The sequence below is a fragment of the Hermetia illucens genome, chromosome 1 (assembly GCF_905115235.1).
Source record: "Hermetia illucens chromosome 1, iHerIll2.2.curated.20191125, whole genome shotgun sequence".
Taxonomy (NCBI): Eukaryota; Metazoa; Arthropoda; class Insecta; order Diptera; family Stratiomyidae; genus Hermetia; species Hermetia illucens.
This window is the reverse complement of record NC_051849.1, coordinates 88,565,480-88,591,476: the sequence shown is the minus strand read 5'-3', so window position 1 is coordinate 88,591,476 and position 25,997 is coordinate 88,565,480. Positions and strand designations below refer to the sequence as shown.

The window sequence follows — 25,997 nt, the reverse complement described above, 5'->3', positions numbered from 1 at the left end:
GTCACATTTCTAGTTTCAGGAGATATCCTTTTTAAAGTAAAGGTTAAAATTCTCGTTATTGTTATATTTGTTATTTGCGTGACATTTTAACGTTTAAAACTTTGTAATGCGTTAATTCGTCGAATAAGCAACTTGCTTTTCATATATTCTAAGAAAATCCTTTAATTGCTCTCGAATTTTTAGAAGTTTTTTTAGAAAAGAGCAATGTCAGTTGTAAGTCGAATGGAATCTTGTTTCGAAAACGTTACGAAATCATACCTCAGTTGTTGTGATCCGAGAGCCTGGAGCTTATATGGGGAATCCCGGACAAAATATTTATTCGACCAAATTAAAAATCAAAAAACAAAATTCTCACGCGCGCGTGGAGGGAGTACTCAGGGAACACGTGAAAGTGTGGAGGAGCCTGTTATCCGTCTCAGGAGTAATGTAAGTAAAATTTCTTTCGTTTTCATTTCATTTTTCCACAATTTCAACCTCTATGGGCTTTGTATCCACTTCCGAACAATTGTTTTAGGGAATAGGATTGCTGACCCAGTTTGATCTTTATTCCGGCGGAGCGATAGCTAACACACTTAGTATATATAGACTTCACTTGTGAAAACAACCTAGCTTAAGAAGGATTTCCTATGTGACACTCTATATTTTAACCTTATATAAAAATTGTTTTCTTTTGCAATGGGGCTTTGATATCACAACCATCCTCTGCCTCTTCCACCGGGTGGGAAACATTCCTTTCTTCATGCATGATTCAAATGTAGTATCACTCCGGAGATCAAGAAGACGCACTGATGGACCGTTAGCTGAGGTCCACTTTCCTGGTTTCGCGGGTACAACAGTCACAGGCACGTGACTTGTGGTGATTTCTGCCCACGAATCTGGTTAATTCCAATCTTCCAATCTTTCCTACTAGTGTGGAACCGCCGTAGCGATAATGTAGAGTTGCATGGCTCAGTCACGTGCTGACGTAACTCTTTTTTCAATGTGGTTCCCTTCGGGCGGTGACCCCTTTTGAAACTGCCAGGAATAAGTCTGTTGTCACCGTAGATGTAGTATTTATTCACCCTCCAAAATATCCTCCTCATCAACGAGATGCTGAGATAATCTAGATAGATGACCGAATCTAACCGCCTGCCTCCGAGGAATGTGTTTAGCCATTGATTTCACTGAGAAGCTAACAATAGCGATCATATACCCCCATATGCTTTTCGCCCTCTTTTTTTCCACTGCCTTCAATGCCACTAATGTTAATTTATTCTCTTAGTGCAATATAGATACCTTCCCGTGACGTAAATTCGTCTAGACGCTTACTCTCGATCACGACTTATTTATACTTAACTATTATCTCTTGCAGCATTCGATGCCTCTGCAGCCAAATTTCCCACTACCGAAGCGCTACCTAACCTATTTCCTTATTCCCAAAAGCCGCCAGCATTGGGTAGCACTGTAAAAATATTTCCTTGCTTCCCTCCTATATATGGTTTGATTTCTGGGTATCTTTCTCCCAGCCAAGTTCAACCTAAGGGCGGTTTGTTTCTACATAGCCGGCCTGGGCATGCGCATGTTTATGCACGCCCATCTCCTGTTGCATACATGTGCATGGTTTAGTTGATAGTTGATAACACATGGTTGCATAAATCCATTTGTCAGTTCTTGCCAGCATGCTCCAACTACCCCCGCACTTCTCCGAGAAGCCTCCACTCTTTCTCTACTGTTCTGCGCTACGTAGTTCTAAGGTGATCTACTCGCACGAGGTTTTCACTTGTTTAACATGTGTTCACTTCCGCTTTTTCATTAACATGTCTGTCTGCCCGTCTGTCAAGGTGGAGTCAGCTCAGCCTTTAGCCTGGTCATCTTTCATCTTTACGCAGTGTACGTACCCGCGCTTTCTCATCTTCTCTGCCTTTCACAGTTTGCTCTAGATAGATTCGACCATGGAGTTGGTTGCATCACAGTCTTCCTGATTTTCTGGTACCTGGCCCTCTCGCAGAATCTCCCTTTGTTTCTTCCTTTCTTCCACAAATCGTGGACAGTGGATAAATACATGGTCTGGGCCCTCTGGGGCTCCATTCATTGTGGTTTAGACAATCGGGTTAGGTATCCAGTTTAAACCTGTACAGGTACTGGCAACCAATCCTTGATGGCAGGGATAAGCCTGTGTATCCACGGACTCTTTCTCGAGCGGTCCCAATACTCTTGCCATCTACCTAGAGATTTCCTGCTTTCGGTGTTCTTCGTATGCGATAAAGGAGAGATAGACTTCGCATTGTATATATTCGTCATCTCATCTGCCAAGATGTCAATGGGCTTCATTCTCAATATGAAGGATGATGTACCATCTGAGACAGTCCTGAATGCAGAGCATAGCCTTAAGGTCGGTTCTTCTGTAGATTGCACCCAGTTTGCTAGCGTCAAGTGTGGCCTGCAATGCTTTTCCTCCTCCTCCGTTTTGTCCTCCGCAGGCCAGAACTCTCTAGCCAACCCTTAGCAGCACCGATCGCTTCGCATGAGTATAACTCAGAATCTTCAAAATCCTACGCGACTACAACCAGCCCTATATCGTCGGTGTAGTTCACCCTCGTGGCTTCCGCGGAACCGGAAGATTAAGAACATCTTTTGGCATGATGCTCCACAGCAGTGGGCTCAGTACAGAACTCTGTTTGACACTTGCAGAGGCAACGTACACCTGTGGTCCGTCATCGGTGTTATACCAGAGCCTCCGTTCTTGCAAATAACTGCTGACAATAGCTGCGAGATCGTCAGGAGTACCAATCTTTGCCAGAAATTCCCTTATTGGGTTTCAATTGCCCGAATGAAATGAATTTCTTACGGCGAGGGCAGTTCGTCGCTAGTGACTGACGGCGTTTCTGTCACATCCAGAGGTTGTTGGTCGCTCCTTTTGGGGGAATAATCCCTGGATGATTTTTAACAAGAGGGCAGGGAACGTGATCTTCTGAGTTGACCCGTCTCTGAATCACTCCATCACGATTCAATACGTGCTGCCCCAGGTGTTTACGTCCGTTTCCGAGTAGAATTCTTTAAAGCATTCCTTCCTACTCCATTGGATGCCGAGCTTGAGAGTTTTGCGGACTTTCTTATAGGCCTACTCTGTTTGGCCTTGGTCGATTCGACCTACTGCGCTCTGAGCCGCTCCTCTGGCTCACTGATAGATTGATCGAAGGCTGACCAGTTCAGTATTCCACCAGTAGTTTTCTTTTCTACTGAAAAGTGAGCACCTCTTAGGCATGACGCGTCCATGCTTTGGCGATGCATTGGACCACATGGACAGCTCTTTCTATAAAGGCGCCTCCTTTATTAGGTTGGTCTAGCCACACTTCTATGAAGGTCTGCTAATCCAAAACTTTTACAGACTAACCTAACATGTTTTTCGGTTTCGGGCATGATGGTTCTCTGCCATCTCTGCCAGTAAGAGCTTTGACCCTATGGTGAGACGTTTCGAGCGGAACAGTTTTTATAAGCTGAAATAGGCTCTGTTGGCTTACAACAACCGTGCGCGGATTTCATCATCGTAGCTGCTATCGGTTGTGATTTTCAACCCTAGATAGGAGAAATTGTCAACGGTCTCAAAGTTGTATTCTCTTATCCTTATTCTTCCTGTTTGACCAGTGCGGTTTGATGTTGTTGTTTGGTTCATCTTCGGTGCTGACGTTGCCACCATATATTTTGTCTTGCCTTAGTGGCGCGGCTTTATCTCGTGTCTTCGAGGTTAACATCCCCGCCTCACTCGATTTCTCGGCTATTGCCAAGGCGCAGGAGGATGACGCAGCACTTTAGATCAGTCTCAAATCCAACCCCAAATACAAATTTCGGGAGTTGCCCATCGTCGGCTCAAACCTCTCTCTCTGCTGCGAAGACTCGGAAAAGGGACCTCGGCCATACATTCCGGCCACCTTTCGCAAGGAAGTGTTCCACGCAGTTCACGACTTAGCGCATCCAGACATCAGGGCAACAAATCGGCTAGTCACCGAGAAATACTTCTGGCCCTCTATGAATAAGGACGTCAATTCCTGGGCCAGAGAGTGCATCGCATGCCAGCGGCATTCGAAATTTATTTCGAATGTCGCGAATACCAGCGGACAGATGACGCCACCGGCGCTCCACTCAGTTCAGACATCGCTACAAGAGTGAGGAACAGAGTAGGTGGCGAGAAACGTCAGATAAAAAAGAATACTAAGAAAAAAGAGTTAAAAAGATAGTTGGCAGTCATTGTGAAAAGAACGAGTTTTGTGCAGAAAGAAAATAGTTACGGACGGAAATCAGTATAATTTCTAATATCCCTGAATTATAATGGGAGTACTTTTTTGAAATTGTGTATTGAACGTTGTTAAATACAAGCTCCTAAACCTTCATTGGTGTGCAGCCCAAGATCTCGCGCCAATCACCACCTGCTCGATCTGGGTGAAGGCAGTTTGTACGTCTCGGGTGGTTCTTCCCATGATCGTACCTCCTGTGTTTACCTCAGCGTCACGAATCACTTTCTCGAGGGCCAGGTTAAAGAGGACGGATGATGGGGCATCCCATTGTCGTAGACCGTTGTTGACGTCGAATGGTCTTGAGAGTGATCCTGCTGCTTTTATCTGGCCTCGCACATTGGTCAGGGTCAGCCTAGTCAGTCTTATCAATTTCGTCGGGATACCGTGTACAGTTTTACCCTGGCTATGCTATCACAGGCGGCTTTAAAGTCGATGAACAGATGGTGCAACTGTTGTCCATATTCCAACAGTTTTTCCATCGCTTGCCGCACAGAGAAAATCTGATCTGTTGCTGATTTGCCTGGAGTGAAGCCTCTTTGGTATGGGCCAATGATGTTCTGGGTGTATGCGGCTATCCGGCCTAGCAAGAAAGCGGCGAATATCTTATAGATGGTACTCAGCAACGTGATACCTATATAATTACTGCACTGTGTGGTATCTCCCTTTTTATATCATATATGAGACAGATAATGCCTCGTTACCAATCGTCAGGCATTGATTCGCTGTCCCATACCTTGACCATCAGTTGATGAACCACTTGGTGTAATTGGTCGCCTCCATATTCAACCTATTCGGTTGTAATTCCATCGGCTCCTGGCGACTTATGATTTGTTAGCCGATGAATTGCACGGACTGTTTCTCTTATACTTGGTGGTGGCAGTATTTGTCCGTCGTCTTCATGTACTTATGTTAAATAGAGCACCATCCCCAATGCACGGCAATCCATGATGTATGATAGCCTCCACAACGCTCCTGAATAACGACTACACCGAAACACATTGCAGCCCCTGTCTATAAAACAAGAGAACTCGAGTCATTCAATAATAAAGTGTTCCCTTTAAAACTCCTATTAAAGTGTTACTTTTAAAAGGGTGTGTCCGGAGGTTAGAGCTCAAGGCTGCGGTACGGAAGGTCGCGGTTCAAATCTTACTGGTGGCAGTGGGATTTGTATCGTACAGTCCAATTCCAATTCTAAAATGTGTGACTCTCGCTCTTTGACTTCTTTTGTTCTGCATACTTTCTATATTGTTCGCGGTTCTGAATATTTCAATACTATTCTTTTTAATTGGTAATGTAATATCACTTTCATAAATTTTAGTCTAGAGAGAAAACTGAATACCGGATTGGAGAAAAGGCGAAGGTATGAAAATCTATAAATTGCGGTTCTGAACAAATAAAATGAATAAATTTCAGATGGTTGATAAAAATACTAAGGATAAAGCGAATTTGGAAAACATAAAAGTTGTTTAAGGAATTTGAAATTTGTTTTTTGTACCTTTATCTATTTTCATCTTTTTTCAGAAAATCCAGAATCGTTTACAATCCGAAGGAAAGGATATAGTAAGTCATTACTTCTTCGTAAAGATATTATCGTGGAAAGTTTAGCTTGTCATCATGTATACATAATTTTTAAGGTCCGTTTTCCGAAAACGGCTTTTGAAAGTAAAAACTGTAATTTTTCTTTCAGCGACCAGCCTTAGCACATGTATATTTGCCAGGTGGCGAAAGCCACGCTTTCTTAAGAGGCAGTACGAGCAAAATATACGCGACAATTATTAGAATGGAGGAAACTCTAGAAAAGTTAATCAACATCATGATTACCGTAGCGAAAGCGTACATAAATACCGGAAGGAGTTTGAAATATACCCTTGAATCCTTGGAGCACCGGCGAGAAGCTTTGCAAAAGAAATTAGCAGACACCACCTTTCGACGATCTCACGAAAAAGTTAATAACACTTTCCTGTACCTAAACTACGGCATTAATGATGTCAGGAGGAGACTGGGACAACTTCTAAATTTGATGGATTCGACGGAGATGAGAAAAGCTACTGAACAATTATTTGACTTAATAGAGTATTACCTTCAGGTTCAAAAGCAATATGCAAGGCAACTTGCTAGCTTGGATAAAACCGGAAACTGGTTGCATGACCAGAGGGACAGTTTAGAGGAAGAGGTTTTATTAACTACTACCATCAACCCTCCCGTTTGTAAGAGTCAAGAGGAACCTGGGATCCCAACCTCTCTAGGAAACTTTCTGCCTCAGTATGGCTACAGACCAGTTGACTCGTTTGGTATTTCTGATGGTGCAGATAAACAAGAGTGGCAGGATAGGATAACGCATCCAATGCACAGAATGGTATACGATGACGAGGTAATTTGGCTCTTAGGTGTGCTCCTTTTATAAGGACCTTATCCCGCTTTTAACTCAATCCAATGCAGAGCTATATATGATAACATAAACTTTTAAATTTTTCGTTAGAGATTTTTTTTGGGGAGATACTATATAGAAAATCAATTAAAAATGAATAAAAAAATATATGGCACAAACTGTCACATGCAGGGTCTTAAAAATGTGGCCAATGGAGTAGTGTCACCACGTCTGTGAATAGGTGAATGTGACGCTCCGTTCTTTCGAGAACCTTTCCATAAGGTTAAAAATATATCCTTGAAGTTGGTTTAGTTTTGCTCACCACTCACTGAAAAAAACCGGGTATTCCTAGGATTTACGAATGTGCTAAAGTTGCAGGTGCTGTGAACAATTTCATAGGACCTCTCTTGTTGTGCACATCCGGAAGACAACTTTTAAATGTTCTATTGGTCGGGATGTGGTCAATCTTATTGTTTGTACGTTGCTGCTCAGTTGAAATCCAACTAGCTTGATGGCAGGTTGTGTGCTGGATCAGTACACTACCGTTGAAAGGGTGTTGGACGGTCCGGAAGGACCGCCAGGAAGATTCAATCACATGTCCGAAGAACGTCTGTCAGAGTCTATCCACATATCCATGTGATATCTACATTACCCACCAAGTTGCAGTAATGCTTTTAGTCCCTACTGAACTGCATTCATTCATTCATAGAAACCTCAAACATTTTTTATTCTGGACCGGAAGCTTGCAAACAGTATCAGCATAAAAGGAGGATCAACCAGTCTGAATCGGTAGAAATACTTCTTGTTACTAACTACTTGCTGGTAGTTACTTGCACCGTTGTCGCGGAATCCACATTACAGTGTGGATACTACGACCCCTCTGCGAGTCATCCCATCGTTGCTCCCAATTTGCCGCCCTTCGGTATTCTATGTCCTTTTTAAGTAGATTCATTCTCCTTTTCTCGTATAGATGACTCTCCTATATTAGATATCATCCGTGGTGATGATACATTGGTATTTGTTATTTTCTAACAGACATAGTCTAGATGCACTTTGAGAGGGATCTTCGCGTCAGTCATCACCACCAGGTCATTGATTTTCCGACAAAGCTTCGCAAGTTCTTCTGCAGCTGCGATAACTGCGCTCCCCCTCATTTTCTTTAGAACAACCCTGTACCCTGTTCCTCAGGGATTGTTCTACTTTTGCACAAAGGTTCTTCAAGCATTCCCGCATACTAGCGCTTACTTCGAAAGAAACGTATATTTTCTGTTTCCCGCCGTTCTTCTTCTAGATCTTTAGACAATTGCTTTTGCTGAAAAATATATATATTCGGCGATTTCCTCTTTCCACCGATAGTTTGACTGCCTATTGGCGAAGAGTCGCTGCTTCGGTATAGTTCTCGTTGTGTGTCTCATCAGTTATTCTACCTTTTCTGAAGCCGCACTACAGGGATTGGGGCCTCTCTATGAATGCATCCCCTTTAAACCTTTTCACGGACCGGCTCTGACTTCGAACTACCTATCCCAGGAATGCACATCTCCCTGCGATGAGTATAGTGTTCACTGATTACTGAGATCAATCTCTCTGCTATAGCGGTAACATATGCTAACATCTGCTAACATATGTCGAACCGACTACTGGACCTGAGCCTATTCCTCGAAAAGTGGATACATCTCAAGTGTTTTCAAGCAATAAGCCCTGCGAAAACTTCGAGCAAAATACGTTCCTTAAAGTTAGTAGTTAGACTCCGCAGTCGCACAGTATGATTTCGGAGTTTCGACTTCTTGCATTCGAAACTAGCTTACACAGCATTTCCTCTTATTATACCATCTTTGTAATGTTTGAGATTAATTTGTATCAAGTTCACTTCTTCATTGCGTTCAAGGCTTTCTTAAATACTTGAATCTGTTACTGCCTACGATATGCCCATAGTCGAAACTTTTTTCCCCTATGCAAAGTATATGTTCAGGGTCACGCTTGCGTTCCTTCAATATTTGACCTTCCCCTCAACGCTTTCTGCGCCTTTGGCCCTTAACACATTTACCGGTGTATAGCACCGCTATGTGGCCAAATTTAAAACATCTCAAACAGTGCTTGAGGGAGACTAGCTCTCTAAGTCGGCCAACGACCCAGTCTATTTTCGATTTATCAATTACCAATAGTTTTTTCTTTACACCAACCTTAGTCCATGCTTCCTCGGTTCCTTCTTGTGTTCATTGAAATAGACGCCGTTGTTTCCACAATTCTGGTAACTTTGTTAGGGGTTTTCATTCCCAAAAGAATCAGTTGCTCCGTCTCTACTTCTCTTTTCGAGTGTAAGAGCCCTTTGGCATTTGAGCGGGCACCACTTGGGTTACCTAAATGATATTCGCTCTTTCAAAGCACCTCTTTCGTCCTTGGTACCATTATACAGATCCCTAATGGCTCTTGCCATATTTTAATCACCTGGTGCAGATGATTCGTCCGTACTTGGACACTTTATTTATTAGATTTCAGGAAGCTTTCCTGAATTCCATATTCCAACAATGTCGGCTTAATGCTTCTAGCGCTAGTCTTCACCAGGTCTGCTCACCCTACTGTGAGCTAAGGAACCCCCAGTTTGTGAAGTATCTTTCCGTGTCTCTGCAGTGGGGGTTCTCGGGAACGATGTACTCCTTTTAAACGTCTCTTTCTCTAGACTACCACCGACGCTCTGTAGTCAATATCAAAAACCGGGGTCTTGCATGTCTGCTCCCGAAAGCTGCCGGTACTGGGGGCACGGTGTTTCAATGTCCTCCTTATAGCCATTTTTGTCCACAGGTGGGTGTTTTCTCCTACATACTAACCTACGCAGAAACAGGCCCTTGTTGACATGTTCCGAAATGCGCCTAGGTGCGTATTGACATCCGTATGCTGTACGTTCCTTTATCCGAACAAAGATACGCGCTTGATGGAGATATGGCAACTTACACAGGTCTACATCTCTGTTTGTCCATCCGTTTCTCTGTCAGACGTTTGCCAAACAAGTTTTTCTGACATTTTCCAGAAACGGTTATATCTACAGATACGATTTTAGTGCTAAGGGAAAATGTAGTTATTGGAATATCAAGATCAAGTTGAGACTGTTCTGTGCTAATATTCTTTCTGTGTTGCCATATCGAAGTAGCACATGGAAAATGGCTCCTACTGTCACTTAAAAGTTCTAAGCCTTCGTCAACAGCTGTCTGCGATGTATTATCGGAGTACGCTGGGCTGTCACCCATGGCCAATGTGTAGGGAAGCGGAACCCGCTTTCTCAAGATGGCCCACGAGCGGATCGCCTCAAGAGCACTTGGCGCAGAACAGTGTAGGAGGAGTACGGACGTCTTTAGTAGTTATATTTGACATTGAATGTCGATATCATACTAAAGTGAATACTATGATATATTAAATGCATATACATTATGAGTTACATACAAATGGATCAACTGTGCACTCGAGTATTTTTACAAAAGAAATACATAGAACCTGTCATACCTGAAACGCCGAGCTTCGGGTTTTCAACTTGTTTTTTTTCCTAAGTGATTTTCAATCAGATTGTGCGTCAGTTTCTTTTTTATCGCACTTAGTGATAAGTTTCCAACACCGGAACACTACAAAGTTGAGGGCAGACCGGATTAGAACATTGGGTAACGAGCTGAAGCGGCTGACGGTCATACAGCATGTATGAATTAAGTATAACCTACTATTCACTTTAAAATGTTACTGACATTCAACATTTTTCTTAGGGTGTTACGTCCTGGTGGGTTTACGTGGGTACCCGCCATGTTGGCCTAACCCAACGGTCTTTAATGCACAGATTGATTTGTTTGTCACAATCAGACCCCACAGAATTAGCATCAGTCGAACCTGCTACAACACGATCAGCAATCTATGCGAATATATCGTTTCCCGGTGCCACCACTCAGACTTTTGTTTTGGTTTGCTCGAAAGTTTTGTTGCCGCGTCCGCCTCCTCGCAACATCTCAGCACCTGTCTCTGCGCCGAGGAGGATGCCATTACAAAATGCACAAATGTTTGTTTCGTTGCCGAGTTCGTCGTTGTAAAACCCATTCTGTCCGAGTCTCCACCCATGGCTTCGTAACGTTGGTTTTCGGTGTAGGCTTATCAGCCCTACCGAACCCCCAACTTGGAAGACCAGTTGGTGCAATTTGTTCCGTTTTTAGGCGCAGGAGACTCGCCTTCATTCTTCTCCGTCTGCAGTTTTTTCATTAAAAAAGAGTTCCCAGCGATCACCACGCGGAGGTGGAGATAGGGTTTGGTAGTAGAACTGTTGGTGTTGGTTCAGCAGGCGTTTCTAAGGTTTTATGCTCTATTGTGGGTACCAATCTACGTTTCGCTCTGGGACCTATACTACTCTTTGACCGCTGATGGTATAGTAAACCTACTTCGAACAAACAATTTTAACTTAATATGACTTTGCTAATAAAGGTGGGATTTTCATCAAACGTTCTAGTACGGTGCTCTATATTATGAGCTATACTCTTGCCAGATTTTAGGATAGGAAGGGCGGTCTGTACTAAATTAGCGAAACATAATAACATGCTACTATTAAGTTGAAATTATTATTATTATTTTCGAGTTATCACAATGTCGGCAGATGCAGGATTCTATCTCATACTAGCAATAAGTGCCAAACATTTAGGCTCGGACGATCCTACCTACTTAAAAACTAAAGGGACGCTGGTGGTGGTGGCCGGTGGTAGGTTAATGGGAGAATCCGTCGAGAACTCCCCGTAACATCGAGCAGGTATGCAGAATATTGTACTTCTCCATGATTTGAACCAGACTGTGCGAAAATTCCAGGACATCAAGGGAAGTCGTGAGGGAATTAGGTAGGAACTACAACCACCCGTTCGAGACGCCAAATTTCTTTGATTTCTCGAGCCAATGGCTCATAGTTCACCTTCTTCTCCAGGTATTTCCGTTCAATGTTGCTATTATGGGGGATAATCAATCAATAATATACGCGGAGCGAGCCGTCTTGTCAACTAACAGTACGTCAGGCTTGTTGTGTAGAGTAGAGCGATCAGTCAGAACTTGCCGTTCCCAATACATGCTGTAAGGGGAACTATAAAGTACTACTTGCGGCTCATATCGGTAAACCAGACATGTCACCGTGATCAGCACATGCATGTATGCAAGGTTTTGATGAATAACTCTACATACAGCATTATGCTGCCATAACAGTAAAGCCAGAAATGAGATGGTGCAACGTCTCTAACGCCGAACCACACATTCTGCACTGGTCGTTGTCCACCCGTTCTTTCATGATGAGCTTTTTATAATCTCGGGTGGCGACCACGCCGTCCTGAATGGCACACATTAACCCCTCCGTCTCAGCAAAGAGCTCCCCCGCAAACAGCCATCTGTTCGACAAATGCAAATCGTCAAATGGCTGCCAAAGACAATTCACGTGTTTACCATGCATTGCCTTCGACTTCCATTCATCGATCCGCCCTTGGTCCGACTTCATCCCACTCAGAGGATTGAAAAATCGATCCTTCAAGTTAAGTGGAGTCAATCCACAGTCTGTCTTATAGACAGCCGCATGCAAGGGAATCGCCTGTTCTTTGCTGTAAAAATAAGCGCGCAGCGAGTTGACTTGGTGATGATGTTGTGCCGCCACGTCAACCATGTCCCTACCTCCGATGTCACGAGGCAGATTCATCCACTCCACGGCAGACTTTGGATGATGCATTCGGAATTTGGACATATGTGTCCATATCCGCCGCTGGACGTTTTCCAGATCGATCTTCGTCCACGGCAATGTTCGGAATGCATAAGCCAGTGAAGGCGAATACATTCAATGCGCTTATTTTATTCTTCCCCGAGAGATGCTACTTCAGCACCAGCTTTACACGTTGCAGGAAATCAGACAGCAGAGCGTCCTTCAGATCACCTCTTGAGCAGAATTTCTAGGTACTTGTAGAAGTCTGTCTCGGTCATAGCTTCGAAATGTAGGTCAACAATGCTATGTCCGGCATGCGGCTCGTGATGACCTTTGCGGATGGCTTGGATTCGGCACTTGTCTAATCCAAACTCTATCCGAATATCACGGCTGAACATGTCTATTATTCGCAACAGACTTTTAAGACGGTCGTCAGTCCTAGCGTACAGCTTGACGTCACCTAGGTACATCAGGTGTCTCAGTTCACCCTTAGCACGTAGGCCATACTTTATTGCAAAACCATGCCCTCTAGATTCATTCAGTAGCCACGAAAGGGGGTTCAGTGGCATACAAAATCAAAGGGGACTCAATGAGGCCTTCTGGAAGATGCCCCTCCGCATACGGATGGACTCTGAGGTATTAGCACCCTCAGATGTACGGACTGATAAGGTGGTATGCCACCCTTCCATGATTGTCGCCAAAAAATTTTAGTTTCGGATCAATGCGATACAGATGTAGGATATCGATTAGCCAGATATGCGGAACGCTATCAAAAGCCTTGGTATAATCGATATAGCAACTAAACAGGTCTCTTTGGCCTCTAGTTGCTTGCCCTATAACTACCGAGTCGATAATGAGTTGCTCTTTGCAACCCCTTGACCCAACTCGGCAGCCCTTCTGCTCCTCGGACAGAATATTGTTGGTCTCGAGGTGCGCATTAATCCTACAACTAATAATAGACGTGATGAATTTGTAGAAGGTTGGTAAACAAGTAATCGGCCCCGCAGACGCGGGGTCCTGCGCGTGTCCTTCTTAGGGATAAGGTAGGTAATCCCCGCAGTGAGGAAGGGTGGAAATTCCTCGGACCGACTCATGACTTCATTTATACTACGTGCCAACCGACTGTGTACGCTGGTAAACTTCTTAGACCAGAAATTCTGCACCCGATCCAGAGCTGGACCCCTCCAGTTCTTCGAGCTGTTTATGACTCGTCGAACTTCCTCCTCGGTAACATCCGCAAAATTCATGCCAGGCTGGTGTCATCGGCGGTGATCCACTCAGCATACTCAGCATGCTGGGCGGATAATACCCAAAGTCCACCCCAATACTTTTTCGCTTCCGTCACCGAAAACTGCACTGTCTGGACGCTCTATTGGGATTCGTTGAGAGATCTGAAAAAGCTCCGCTGGTTCCTTGCGTATATTTCATTCTGGATACGTCTGGAATGACTTTCGCCATACCGTCGTAACCGACTGCATATGACAGAAAGTTTCTGTTTTAGTCTGTCCAGAATTTCAACTACGGGTGTTTCACTGGGGATGGCATTACTCCGGTAAACCCTCTGCACTTTATTTCTCACCCGTCTGGTAGCAGTCTCAGTGCCGATTTGAATCAGTATAGCAATGTCCTGCCTTAGTGAGTCCCGCCGAAGTTCCAGATGAATTTTCCATGGTGGATCTCTTTGGTCACTCAAACCAATAACACGAAAGCGAATCTTCTAATCGTGTAATCTGACAGCGATAACTGCACCACAATACACAAGTGATTGTAGTTGCAGCAGCGACATGTCAGCACACAGCCGAGATGCAATCTCATCATTGATTTGAGATAGAATTCCCGGACTCGCTGCACTGTTACGTGCGCGAATTGCGGGAAACGCTCGACAAATCTCTGGTGCAACAACGGGCGATAAGATGTTGTACTCGCCCCCGCCATTATTTCGTAGTAGGAACGGATGATGAAGACGTTCACTTCTTCAGTCCATTTCATCCGCTGAGTCACCAAGTCAGACGACTCCCGCCGGTTATCCGTACTGGACCTTAAATTCCTTCTTCTTCTCATAGTTGAATTTGCATTTTATACCTAACTGCCAGGTGTGGTGATAGCTTCCTCAATGAGTAATCTGAAAGACTGCAAAGTTTCTGCACTTTCCTCATCTACCCCCTGAGACGCTGCGGTGGCGTACAGCCATTCAGACTGAAGCTATCCATCCCTCCTCCATTCACAACCGGGCTTGGGACTGACTACAGCGGAGTTCTTATTATTATAACTTTATTTTACCATGTATAGGAATTAACTTTAATGGAACTTGTATATCATGACTTCTTTCAGAATTTGATGGGCCATTTTTGAGAATGGGCTCTTGATTTAAGTTGTCAATTTCCAACCCGACCCAACTCGACTTGCAGCTGATTTCAAACCAAGTCCGGCCCTCTAATCAAGGAACATATTGCAACTCCCTTTTTCATGCATGAGGGTATTTCTTAAAGAAAACGTAGAGGTTCGCGGCTTTAACCTTTCAATTTCGTATGAACAGGTGTAACAATCTGTAGAAAAATCGAAATAGCAACCAATAATAACAAACCCATTCGACTGGATATGGTTCTGCCAAGGGTTGGAGGTGGTGCAAATAATAAGCAAAAGCTAAATCCGAAATTTACAGCTGGTCGTATTATGGGTCGCTATTATAGCAGGGACACTATCCTTTTCATATGCTTGAACACACTGAGTGGTATGGACATATGGAGATGTCGTGGATAATTTGTAGAGGCGTTTACATATAATTATATGTAGCGATTCCGAGTTCGACAATTGGAGTGATCAGGACCAAAGCTTAATTTTGATATTGTCTCTATAAAATCTATTCAAACACGCATTTTAGTTCTTTTATAATAACTTTTTTTTATTTATGCAGCATGACAGTGGTACCAGTTCGGGATATTCATCCCGGCTTAAGTCTTTTCTAAGTCTGACTCGATTTCTTCAAGTGGCGAACGAGGTAGAGTCAATCCTAACTAAATTGTTGTGCTCATTTGCCTCAAAGCCATTTCTGTTGGGACTTCCGTGCATACCAAACTACAGGGAAAATCGATCCGGGAAAAGAAGATCAACAACAATGCGGATGGAATTTGGGCAAATTCATGTATTGAATGACAAAATCATCAAAGAGTGTCAGCACACCGATGACTTCATAAACTCCCTTCTGGAAGAGGAAATTCATAAAAATGGACGAAAATGGACTCATCAACCGAATCTAACTTGACAAGTTTGCTCTCTCGCTAATCGAGCACGGACGCTATTGCCGTCTTAGAAATGATTTCTGTTTCAATCTTTAATTTATTATTTATTATTGCAAAAGTTGAAAGGAAAAGAAAAATCCGAAACTTTGCTGCAAAAGTCATTTTCATGACGGAATGTGCGATGTGCTGTGCAATTTATCGAGAGATGTCATGCCACTGCGATTTTATAGAAAAAACTATGGTAAGTGTATGAGTAGTTTTGCTTCTAATGTTTTAGGCGGTAGCGTCAATTTATTTTAAAATATCTGAAAAATTGTAATTCCTGGCATACGTTCTTCTAAATCATTACTATGTGATATGGCCATACCATACCAATGATGTTTAAATGGCCTCCCGCCCACATCACGGTCGCATCATTTTGTTGACGTCTAAATAGCAGGTACTAGTAGTTCTGTACCCACTGGGCGACATTGTGCCTCCTAATCGCGAATAACCTCGCTTAACTGCCAGAACTTCGCATAATGTTCATGCAAGCGATATTTGCACGATAATTTCGAGTTGGAACAATTGAGTTTTCATCCATTTTAGAAGGCCACCCAACCTAGTGTCTACAATGAGTCCGTTTTGGAAGCATTAACTAATATGGTGACATAATGTGATCATAAAGTCGCCAATAACTACAACGGAACCATGTAAGCTATTCTCCAAAAATATTTGTTTTTTGGAAGACATACTAAAGTATTAATTGCCAGGAACCATAAAAAGGATGAAAGGACACTTTCCAATTGATGAATTCCTCTGCATTCTAATTTCATTAAGGCATTTGAAGAACCCCGCCGATCAACAGAGCACCGATTCCACGACGTTATACTGCCTCACAAATCCGATCCGACACAGGTGAAGCTTTTTCAAATTTCGGAGTAAACTCGCGGAATCTACCTCCGTGGAGTCGTCTTTTTGGTACGCGTATTATTTCGGTCACTTGAGAGTGCAGACATCTGTTATGAACCAATTATGTGTTCTAATCATTTTGGGAAAAAGCAAGTTATTTCAATCTGTCTGAAAATGTGTCGTACCCTTGCAGACGGGCTACCCAAATGTAAATATATAGCATCTTCAAGTCACTCCATCTTATTGAAGTATGAGCGCGTGTCAAATATGCACAATATACATATATTCCCAACTTGCAGAAATACTAGGTTGTTACAAATGAAATGGCCGTTTTTGTACTAAAATGTGAAACGACTCTAAAGCTTACAAAAATTTATTTATTTAATCAAAGTAGGTGCCAGTCGATTCAAAACAATTATCCCAGCGAGATTCGCCAAAAAATGATCCAAATGCTTAAAAAAGTGGTAGTCGGTTGGCGAAAGGTCCAATGAATGTGGTGGATGAGGCAGAGTATCACACCATCTCTGTTGACCAATCTCGGCCGTTGAATACTCAATTTTTGGTGCATTTCCTCGAGTTGGGCACAGTATTTCTGTGCATTTATCGTTTCTCCAGGTGCCGAAAAAGAATAGTGGATAACTCCAGCTGTAGACCACCAAACAGTCACCAATACCTTCTTCGAATGGAGGCTCGGTTTCAGCATATGCCTCGGTGGCTCATCAGCATCTAGCCTGTGTGCTGATTGGCGACGATTGTCGTATAATATCCACCTTTTATCACATGTCACTATTCTGTGCAAAAAGGGATCGGTTCTGTTGCGGATGAGTAGAGAACTGCAAATTTCCATTCGAAGTGCCATGTTTTGCTCCGTAAGGGCATGCGGAACCCATTTGTCGAACTTTTTCACCTTTGCAAGTTGTTACAAGTGCTGGGAAACTTTCGAATAGTGTACACCCAGTTTCTCTGCAATGTCCCTCACAGATTGACGTGTGTCGGATTCGACTAGCAAACGCAGCTCGTCGTTGTCAATCGATGGTCCTGGATGTCCACGTGGCTCACTAAGAAGGTTTACGTCGCCTGACCGGAATTTTTCGAACTACTGCCGTGGTTCGTTCGGTTACCGTATCCGCTCCAAATGCGCTGTTAATGTTCTGGGTCGCCTCCGCCGCTTTATGACCGAGTTTGAACGCATACAGAAAAAGTATACGTTCTTGGCTTTTTTCCATCCTTTTTTTCCTTTCTATTCCCTGTTATCACAACGATGGTCAAAACTGAAATGACTCCTTGATGTAGGATTATTTATAGTTCAATATTCAACACCAACAGCGCCAACTAGTGATGGTTTGATACACCAAAATCGCAACTAACTTCACTTGATTGTCAAAACGGCCATTTCATATGCAACAACCTAATAGTTCATCCAATTCAATTGTCTCTAGGTCATTTACGCCACAGATTCGTGTCTATTAGTTAAATGGCAATGTACAATGCTTCAGTGACACAGGACTATTTTTGGATGCTTGAGGTACATTTCTAACGAAGATTTTAGCCACTGCATACAAACCACTTGGCAAGCATATAATTCCAGGAACGTTGATCTGCTTTAATTTCTATGTTATATGTGACTGTCTGCCTGGAATGTATGAAAGTGTTATGTTGTGAAACAATTTGGGCGTTGATATTTTATCTGAAGGCGATTCGGTCAAGGGTGCCGAAAGAATGCTGTTTAAATCAGCTACTAAAAGAACCTTGCCCTGGCTTATAGGTTGGGGATTTCTAATTTTGATTTTTCCGTTGATACATTGAGTGTCGCTTATCCACGGGTTCTCAAGAGTGAATCTTACCTGCAGATGTGTCTTGAGTATAGCTGGGAGTATACTACTTTTATCCGCGATGGCATAGCTAATGCTCTTGGTTCCTGCTTTCCTTCCGACTCCTGCTTCATTCCTCATCTACCCCCCCCCCCCCCCTCCCTTTGGTTCGCACTTTTTTAGAAGCATCCTTATTTTGTAGACTGATATCTGCTCGCCTCTTCTTCCGCTCTGCTGGTAAAAGAGTTGCGAGAGTTTATTTCGGAGTTCAGCTTCCTTTCAGATAGTTCAACCATCATTTGGCATTTGCTAAACTAAGGCCGTTTTTCATAGATATGATTTTGCTTTCTGATTCTCATTCTCGTCAATTGTCGTTTTGGTGACAGGACAGAGGGTCTGGAGACGTTGGTGGGCTTCGCAGATTTTTCCATCTTTTTGACGTTGTTTCCTGGCTATCAGTATTGAAGCGATATGGCTTCCCTGATATCCCAGTTTGTTTGCAGGATAAAATACCACTCGTTTGTTCATTTGCTTTTTACATTTTTGAATACAGTTCTCTCCAACTGTAAGTACGTGACAATTTGGATATAGGTTTGTATTTTTGAACTTCTCAGCCTCCATTCATAAGCCTTCTACTGAAGTAGAGTCATCTTGCGCATACAGGATATGGATCATACACTATACTAACGGACCTGGAAGACGAAACGCTATCCGGAGTCTCCCATGTACGTTCACCACCTGATTCCTCGTCAAGTTTCAAGATATTATTTGCAATATAATAATCATGAATTCTTCTCTCCATAACCTTCATCCCGAATTGCGGTCCCAATTTCTAGGTAGGTAGGCATTTGTTTGTGCAATAAGTGAGGACCAGATTCTCCATATCGTTGCTCCGGGTTATAATCACGGGCGCAAGAACGATTGTGTTCGTCTTTGTCCTGTTCCGATTCTAGAAGTTTATCACTTGCATTGCATTAAGTGTGATGATGTTGTACAACTCATTGAAATCTGACATTGTGTTAATGCCTTATACTCCGCAAAGGATTGAACATAGAGTTTAGTGGTTTGCGTCGATCTGTTTAGTATCTCTCCGTCACAGGACTCTGTTCCCGGCCGAAACCAAGGTGTTGCGGTGAAAGAAAATATGATGGAGCTACTCGGCCGCAATCGACTGGCAAACATCAAAACGTATGCTTCATCCTGTCTAACGAAATCAGCTTGGGCTTGCCGCGACTTCCAAACTGAATCCGTACTCCTCACCCTCGTGGACCTTATAGGGACCCTCGTATGGTGGTTGTGCGGGTGGTATCAACCTTCATCGGAAAGTGGGCGCAGATTTCAATCTCTCTAGGGGTCGCTGGCTGCGCGAGTCGAGATGGCGGAAGAGGTTTCAATTTCGGAACGGCCTCCCGTCGGAAGCGCAACAATCCGGTCTCCCCAAAACCGTCTCTCTTATCAAATACCAGGTCGCCGGAGAGTTTTAGGTTATCCCCGGTTCTTTGTCCGAATGCCGGGGGGCCAAGATCGTACACTGAGCGAAACACTTCCTGACGAAAAGGACCCAAAATATATAGCCTAGCTCTTTTCTCGGAGATCTAGCAGCAGATAGAGGAAACTGAGCCGAAAATTTAAAACTCCTTGAACTTCTATTTGGAGTAGGACTGCAAGCTCTGAAGAACTGCTTCCCCCCCCCCCCCCCCCCCCTAGGCCACAGCGATTGCCGAAAAATCAACTGCGGCTGGGATGTTTATCTCGGGGATCCGAGACAAAACGTCTGCGACTAAGTTATTTTTACCGGGCACATGTTGAATTTGTTTGCGAATAGACGCTGTGTCAAGTTTTAGATGTTTGTGGTCCCTGATTAAGGTTTAAGTGTTTCACTTCCTTTAAATTCTAATAATCGAACATTTGGGAATGGTTTAGTAACAGGGTTGATTTGGGCGGTATTTTTTTACGAAAAGAGTGTGAAATATGTATGTCCTAGGGAGGTTCATTGGGACACCCTGTACAGTAGAGGGCATTCAATCGATCCATTCTGTTGTCTTTTTCGTTTCATTCAGCTCAGTAACAATATTTCTTTACGTCCGATGGTTCTCCCAATTCTATTCGAGAAACCATGAGTGCTAAATATTTTAAAACCCATACTTTTCGCTTTTGTTCTCAAAATGTACGTAGGAGGTATCATTCTTGCCAAAAAATCATGAATTTAGTTTTTTATTTTCTTCGTGTTCGGAAATCTTTAGGGAGTTTTTTGTATGATAAACTGAACTAAACTTTTTTGGTTACTATCTCCGTTCACCTATTTCCAAGGAGCCTCTTTAAGTTTCATCGACCCCTCTAACCGCGATCCTTCAGTCAAGTATTACAGTTGCTAAAAACGAGCGGTGATACAAATTTGGCCAATTTGGTTTCCTGTTCGGTCTTCATTCAAATAACTCTTTTGGTGTTTGAGTGTCGCACATACGTTGCATATCATATTTATGAAGATTTTGCGGTTTGATGATCTTGGAGACTTCGGATTCGTCGAATATTTCGGTCAGTTTGTTTGTCTTTTTTTTTTGAGTTGGTATTTTTGGAGTCACCAAAAGCCACTAGTCTGGGCATGCTAGGGTGTGTGCTTTTTATCCACCAAAAACACCCCGACTCTCTCTATGTCCCCTGGAACCACAATAAGCTATTACATCATGGGATGGAGTCAGTTCAATCTACCTTGGGCACCTTTCTTCTCTACGTGGTGTTCGTAGCCGGACTTCTTTGCCTGTCGCAGTTTGCTCTGGATAGATGCGATCATGAAGATGATCCTCTAGGTTCCTCGTTTCTTCTACAAATCTTGGGCAGTGGGAGAATACATGCTCCGAGTCTTCTAAGACTCCATCGTAGGCAATCGAGTGAAGTATCCAATTTAAGTCGGTACAGACGATATCTCCCACGCCTCGTGAGGAACTGGGTAACATTATAATTAATCTCACGGCGCCTTCTTCTAACACTCCTTGATGGCAAAGATAAGCCTGCGTGTCCACTGGAGCTTTCTCGAGCGTTCCCAATGCTCTTGCTTTCTGTTTACGAATCTTTACCTCTCGGCTTTCTTCGTCTGCGATAAAGGAGAGATAGGCTTCTAAATGCATATGTTCGTCATCTCATCTGACAAGATATCAACGAGAATCATTCCCGTTAACTGACATCTGCAACGCCTCTTTCCAAATAGTGGTCTCATAGAGCATGTAAGCAACCTAGATGTATACCATGACCCTCCTACATTGAACATCTTCCATGTCAAAGCCATACTTACAGCAGGTGCTGTGTTGTAAACATACTGCATATGTTGCTTATAATTGAGATGTACGGAAGTGGGCTTGGAAGTGATGATGAAATTCCCACTTTTAATGCAGACATAATTTTTTTTACGGCGCTTGTTGATGAGGGCTGCATCCATTTTTTCCTTTGCGAGTGTTAGAGCGAAACCATCTAGCCAAACAATAACAACACTGAATATAACACAGCATCTCAGCATATCGTCTGAATAGTCCACCATTGTGGCTTCCTACGGGACCGAAAAATAAAGCACATCGTCATATTGATCTTCCATAGCAGTTAGCCGAGTACAGAGCACTACATAACACCCGGGGAGAAAACTGACTTCTACGGCCCGTCATCGGTGTCATAGCAAAGCTTCCGTTCTTGTAAATAGCTGTTGACAATGGCAGCGAGATAGCTGGAAGGCATTTCCATATTAGGTTCCACATGACCGATTTGAACCCGTTTCTCACGTCCAAGATCACCACCATACAATATTTGCTGGTACTGCCCTTTTCATGAATTTCATCGGCCAAGCCAGTAGACAAATTTGTGGCATCAGTACTTTATCTACGGAATCCACAGTGTCGATCTCAAACGCCTCCTTGGCTCTCGGCAACCGGTGGCAATCTATTGCAAATAACCAGCTCCAGCATTTGCCCAATAGTGTCCAGAAAATATGTGGGTCTGCATGGAGATGGTTCACCTGGAGGTTTACCAAACTTAACCAGCAGTTCCAACTTCTGCAGGAATTATCCCCTCGGACATGCTGCTTCGGAAAACTCAGCGAACATTCCCGGTCTAGATTTCACGACAAGCTTAAGGGCCTTATTCGGCACTCCGTCCATTCTCGGAGGTTTACCGTCGCCTGTTCCAATACTGATCTCCAGTAGCTCCTCTCTGGCTCTGTGGCAGGCTGATCGAAAGCTGGCCAACCCACTATTTCACCGTTAGTTGGCCCTTCTACCGCGGAATGTGCATCTCCTAGGTATGTGCTCGTCATTTAATTTAGCAATGCATTATGCCAAATGGAGAACTCTTTCCATAGAGGCATAACAACACCTCTATGAAGGCTTACTCATCCAAAGCTTTTGCATACCAGCCTGACATCTTTCTCGGTTTCGGACATGATGGTTTTCTGCCGTGTGATTCCATATTTCCAGGATGATTATCTTGTGGGTGTAGTTTTGTCTGTCTGCCTGTCAGTTTAACACATTTTTCTGAGAAACGGTAATTCTAATTGATACCAAATACTGCATACAGTGAGTTATATAGTTCTACGTGGAATTTAAGGGGTTCCACATACGTGCTAAGTGGGGGGGTGAAATTTTACCAAATATAGTCATGTGGGATATAAAACGAAAGATCCTAATTAGTACTTGTCAAAGCTGGTCAGTTCAGACATTTAACGCACACTGGGGAAGGGTAGGGGCTGAAAAGTGGGTGTTTCTTCCACGGACCCATTCGCAGAACCTATAAAATCGAAATAGCTGAAAAAAATCACAAAGCTTCACAGTAAGCTCCGAAATACCCTCAATACCGAGATCTACTCTGATAAAGTCAATAAATACTATAATTTTTAGTAATTAACTGTAAAACTCGTTTAAGTTCATCCTATATAGAATCATGAAGTAATTTAGGGTATCATACAAAGTTCAGAAGCGTACATCGACACTATATAACTTTTGTTTCTTATGTCGGTCGATGCAAATCTAATATGAATATCAAAGTTGTTTACAGACTTGTAATGTTATAAGATTTGATTGAGATTACGTCACTCAGAAACTTTTAGTTTTTTTAATTTAGGAGTAGCTGATGGTTCCTTTCTTGCAGGTGTCAAGATCATCCAAGAGGTCTATTTCTATAGAAAAGAAAAACAAAATGGCAAAACGTTTTGTACTCCACGAGGGAGCTTATGAAACCCGAGAATGTTGTAAGAAAAGAAAATGTAATTTATCGTCACTTCAAAGTCTTTACTGTGTTAAGTTCCACAAGTTAGAAATTTTCACTAGAACATCAAGTAAAAAATCCGGGAGATTAGTGTAATCATTTGGATTCCTTTTTAGTACTTTTAAATAGTAATTTTACAAAAGTAAATAAATAGAATGTTTAAAATAAAATTAGGTTGTGTTATCATTCAAATTACTTATGCACTTGTATTTGTAACCAGGAAACCGTTAACGTTTGTAGCTGAAATAATTTTTCTAATAAAACTTTATCATTGGCCTGTAAATAAAAGATTGGCAGGTTGGGGGTCGAATCTGGATAATTTTTGGCTGATAGGCTCACTGGTGATGTATCAGGATTACATTTAGCTATGGGCATGCTTCGATTATTTAATCAATATTGTATCTGACTCTGATTTGCTTGGACGAGCTCAAATTAGTTCCTGTTGCATCCCCACATTGATCCCTCTATATCTTATAGAAAAATATAAAGATAATATGGACATATCAAGAAATTAACACTTCATCCTCTAAGTATTGTAGTAAGCCAGCAAGTCCCCTATCGTCGGGATCCCTCGGTTGCAATACTCCTTCTTTTCCGCTGATCCGCAGATAAGACTGCAAGTAGTAAAGGGAGGCAGACGCTTCATCTCTTCAAGGGGAGAATTAAAGTTTTTGGCTAAACTGAATTACAGCTCCAAACATTTAGTGAATGCTAGCTAGATTCAAATTAGCACGGGAACTTCACTTCGATAAGCATATAAAGTTACTAGAAATAGCGTAGCCTGAAATGAAAAAGGATGACGCAAGCGAAAGAAGTACGTGCAGAAACCGATTATCTAACCGGGAGACAAAAATCTACGGGTTATAAAGTGAGAAACATAGGCCGCAATCGTTACAGAATCTTTTCATAGGTAGATATTTTGCTCTCTAGTTTAGAAAGCGACTCTATTTTTCAAATAGTGAAACTTGGTCAACCTTCATGACTACTGAGCAGAATAGAGTAACGACTGGTCAACGGAAGAAAAACTGCAAGAGAAACCCTCCCCCCCCCCCCCCAAAAAAATGCCACTCCTTCTTGCAAACAGCGACTAAAAGGGATTAGAAGTTGCAAATTTTGAAACTCTAATTCTACCGAGACGTCAGCAAAGCCCCCTTCCCCTCAAAAACCGGTTCTGATTGGTTTTTGGAACGTGCACACGCTGCCCCGCAACCGTATCAAGGGTCTCCAGAAGACTCGCGTTCTTCAACTAGAGCAGGTTAAGCAAGATTACAACTGTAGAGTGGTATGTACCAACGCAAATTTCCTTTTTAGTAGCGAACATAACACTGTTCCGGGACATATGACGGGCAAACGCGCCTCGGCAACGGTAACCTTAATTATAAACATTTGCACTTTCACCGCTTCGTCATTCATCATCATCAGCGGGGCAAAAACCGGTATCCGGTCTAGGCCCGCCTTAATAAGGAACTCCAGACATCCCGGTTTTGCGCCGAGGTCCACCAATTCCATATCCCTAAAAGCTGTCTGGCGTCCTGACCTACGCCATCGCTCCATCTTAGGCAAGGTCTGCCTCGTCTTCTTTTTCTACCATAGATATTGCCCTTATAGACTTTCCGGGCTGGATCATCCATACGGATTAAGTGACCCGCCCACCGTAACCTATTGAGTCGGATTTTATCCACAACCTGACGGTCATGGTATCTCTCATAGATTTGGTCGTTATGTAGACTACGGAATCATCCATCCTCATGTAGGGGACCGAAAATTCTTCGGAGGATTCTTCTCTCGAGCGCGATCATCATTGGCGGCTTTAAAGTCGATGAATAGATGGTGCAACTGTTGTCCATTTTCCAACAGTTTTTCCATCGCTCGCCGCAAAGAGAAAATCTGATCGGTTGCTGATTTGCTTGGAGTGAAGCCTCTTTGGTATGGGCCAATGATGTTCTGGGCGTATGGGGCTATCCGGCCCAGCAAGATAGTGGCGAATATCTTATAGATGGTACTCAGCAACGTGATACCTCTATAATTGCTGCGCTGTGTGATATCTCCCTTTCTATGTATGAGATAGATAATGCCTCGTTGCCAATCGTCAGGCTTTGATTCGCTGTCCCATACCTTGACCATCAGTTGATGAACCACTTGGTGTAACTGGTCGCCTCCATATTTAACCTATTCGGTTGTAATTCCATCGGCTCCTGGCGACTTATGATTTTTTAGCCGATCAATTGCACGGACTGTTTCTCTTATACTTGGTGGCGGCAGTATTTATCCGTCGTCTTCAGTTGGCGGGACCTCCAACTCGCCGATGTTCTGATTGTTCAGTAGCTCATCAAAGTACTCAACCCATCGCTCTAATATGCCCATTTTGTCGGAAATCAGATTTCCCTCTTTGTCTCGGCAGGATGAGCATCGAAGTGTATAAGGCTTCATCCTGCTGACTTGTTGGTAAAACTTTCGCGCCTGGTGCGGTTGCTCCCTGTACTT

The 25,997-nt window shown here is 43.1% G+C and overlaps 1 protein-coding gene across 2 annotated transcripts; it reads left to right on the top strand.

Moving 5' to 3' along the window:
- On the top strand, positions 1 to 23,669 carry LOC119660674. Of its 2 annotated transcripts, XM_038069337.1 has the most exons (7): positions 1 to 426; positions 5,590 to 5,631; positions 5,685 to 5,732; positions 5,793 to 5,831; positions 5,959 to 6,642; positions 15,243 to 15,808; positions 23,397 to 23,429. In XM_038069337.1, the coding sequence occupies exons 1-6, from the start codon at positions 205 to 207 to the stop codon at positions 15,588 to 15,590; spliced, it is 1,383 nt and encodes a 460-aa protein (XP_037925265.1). In that variant the 5' UTR covers positions 1 to 204; the 3' UTR covers positions 15,591 to 15,808; positions 23,397 to 23,429. The 2 variants fall into 2 exon arrangements, with proteins under 2 accessions (XP_037925265.1, XP_037925266.1); XM_038069338.1 differs by lacking the exon at positions 15,243 to 15,808 and having other exon boundaries at positions 23,397 to 23,669.
- The last annotated feature ends 2,328 nt before the right edge of the window (positions 23,670 to 25,997 follow it).

Excerpts from the sequence above, each read along its gene's own strand:
- LOC119660674 (XM_038069337.1), top strand. The coding sequence starts at position 205 with ATGTCAGTTGTAAGTCGAATGGAATCTTGTTTCGAAAACGTTACGAAA. Across the intron at positions 427-5,589 it reads TTATCCGTCTCAGGAGTAAT|TCTAGAGAGAAAACTGAATA; the intron begins GTAAGTAAAATT and ends CATAAATTTTAG. Across the intron at positions 5,733-5,792 it reads CGAATTTGGAAAACATAAAA|AAAATCCAGAATCGTTTACA; the intron begins GTTGTTTAAGGA and ends ATCTTTTTTCAG.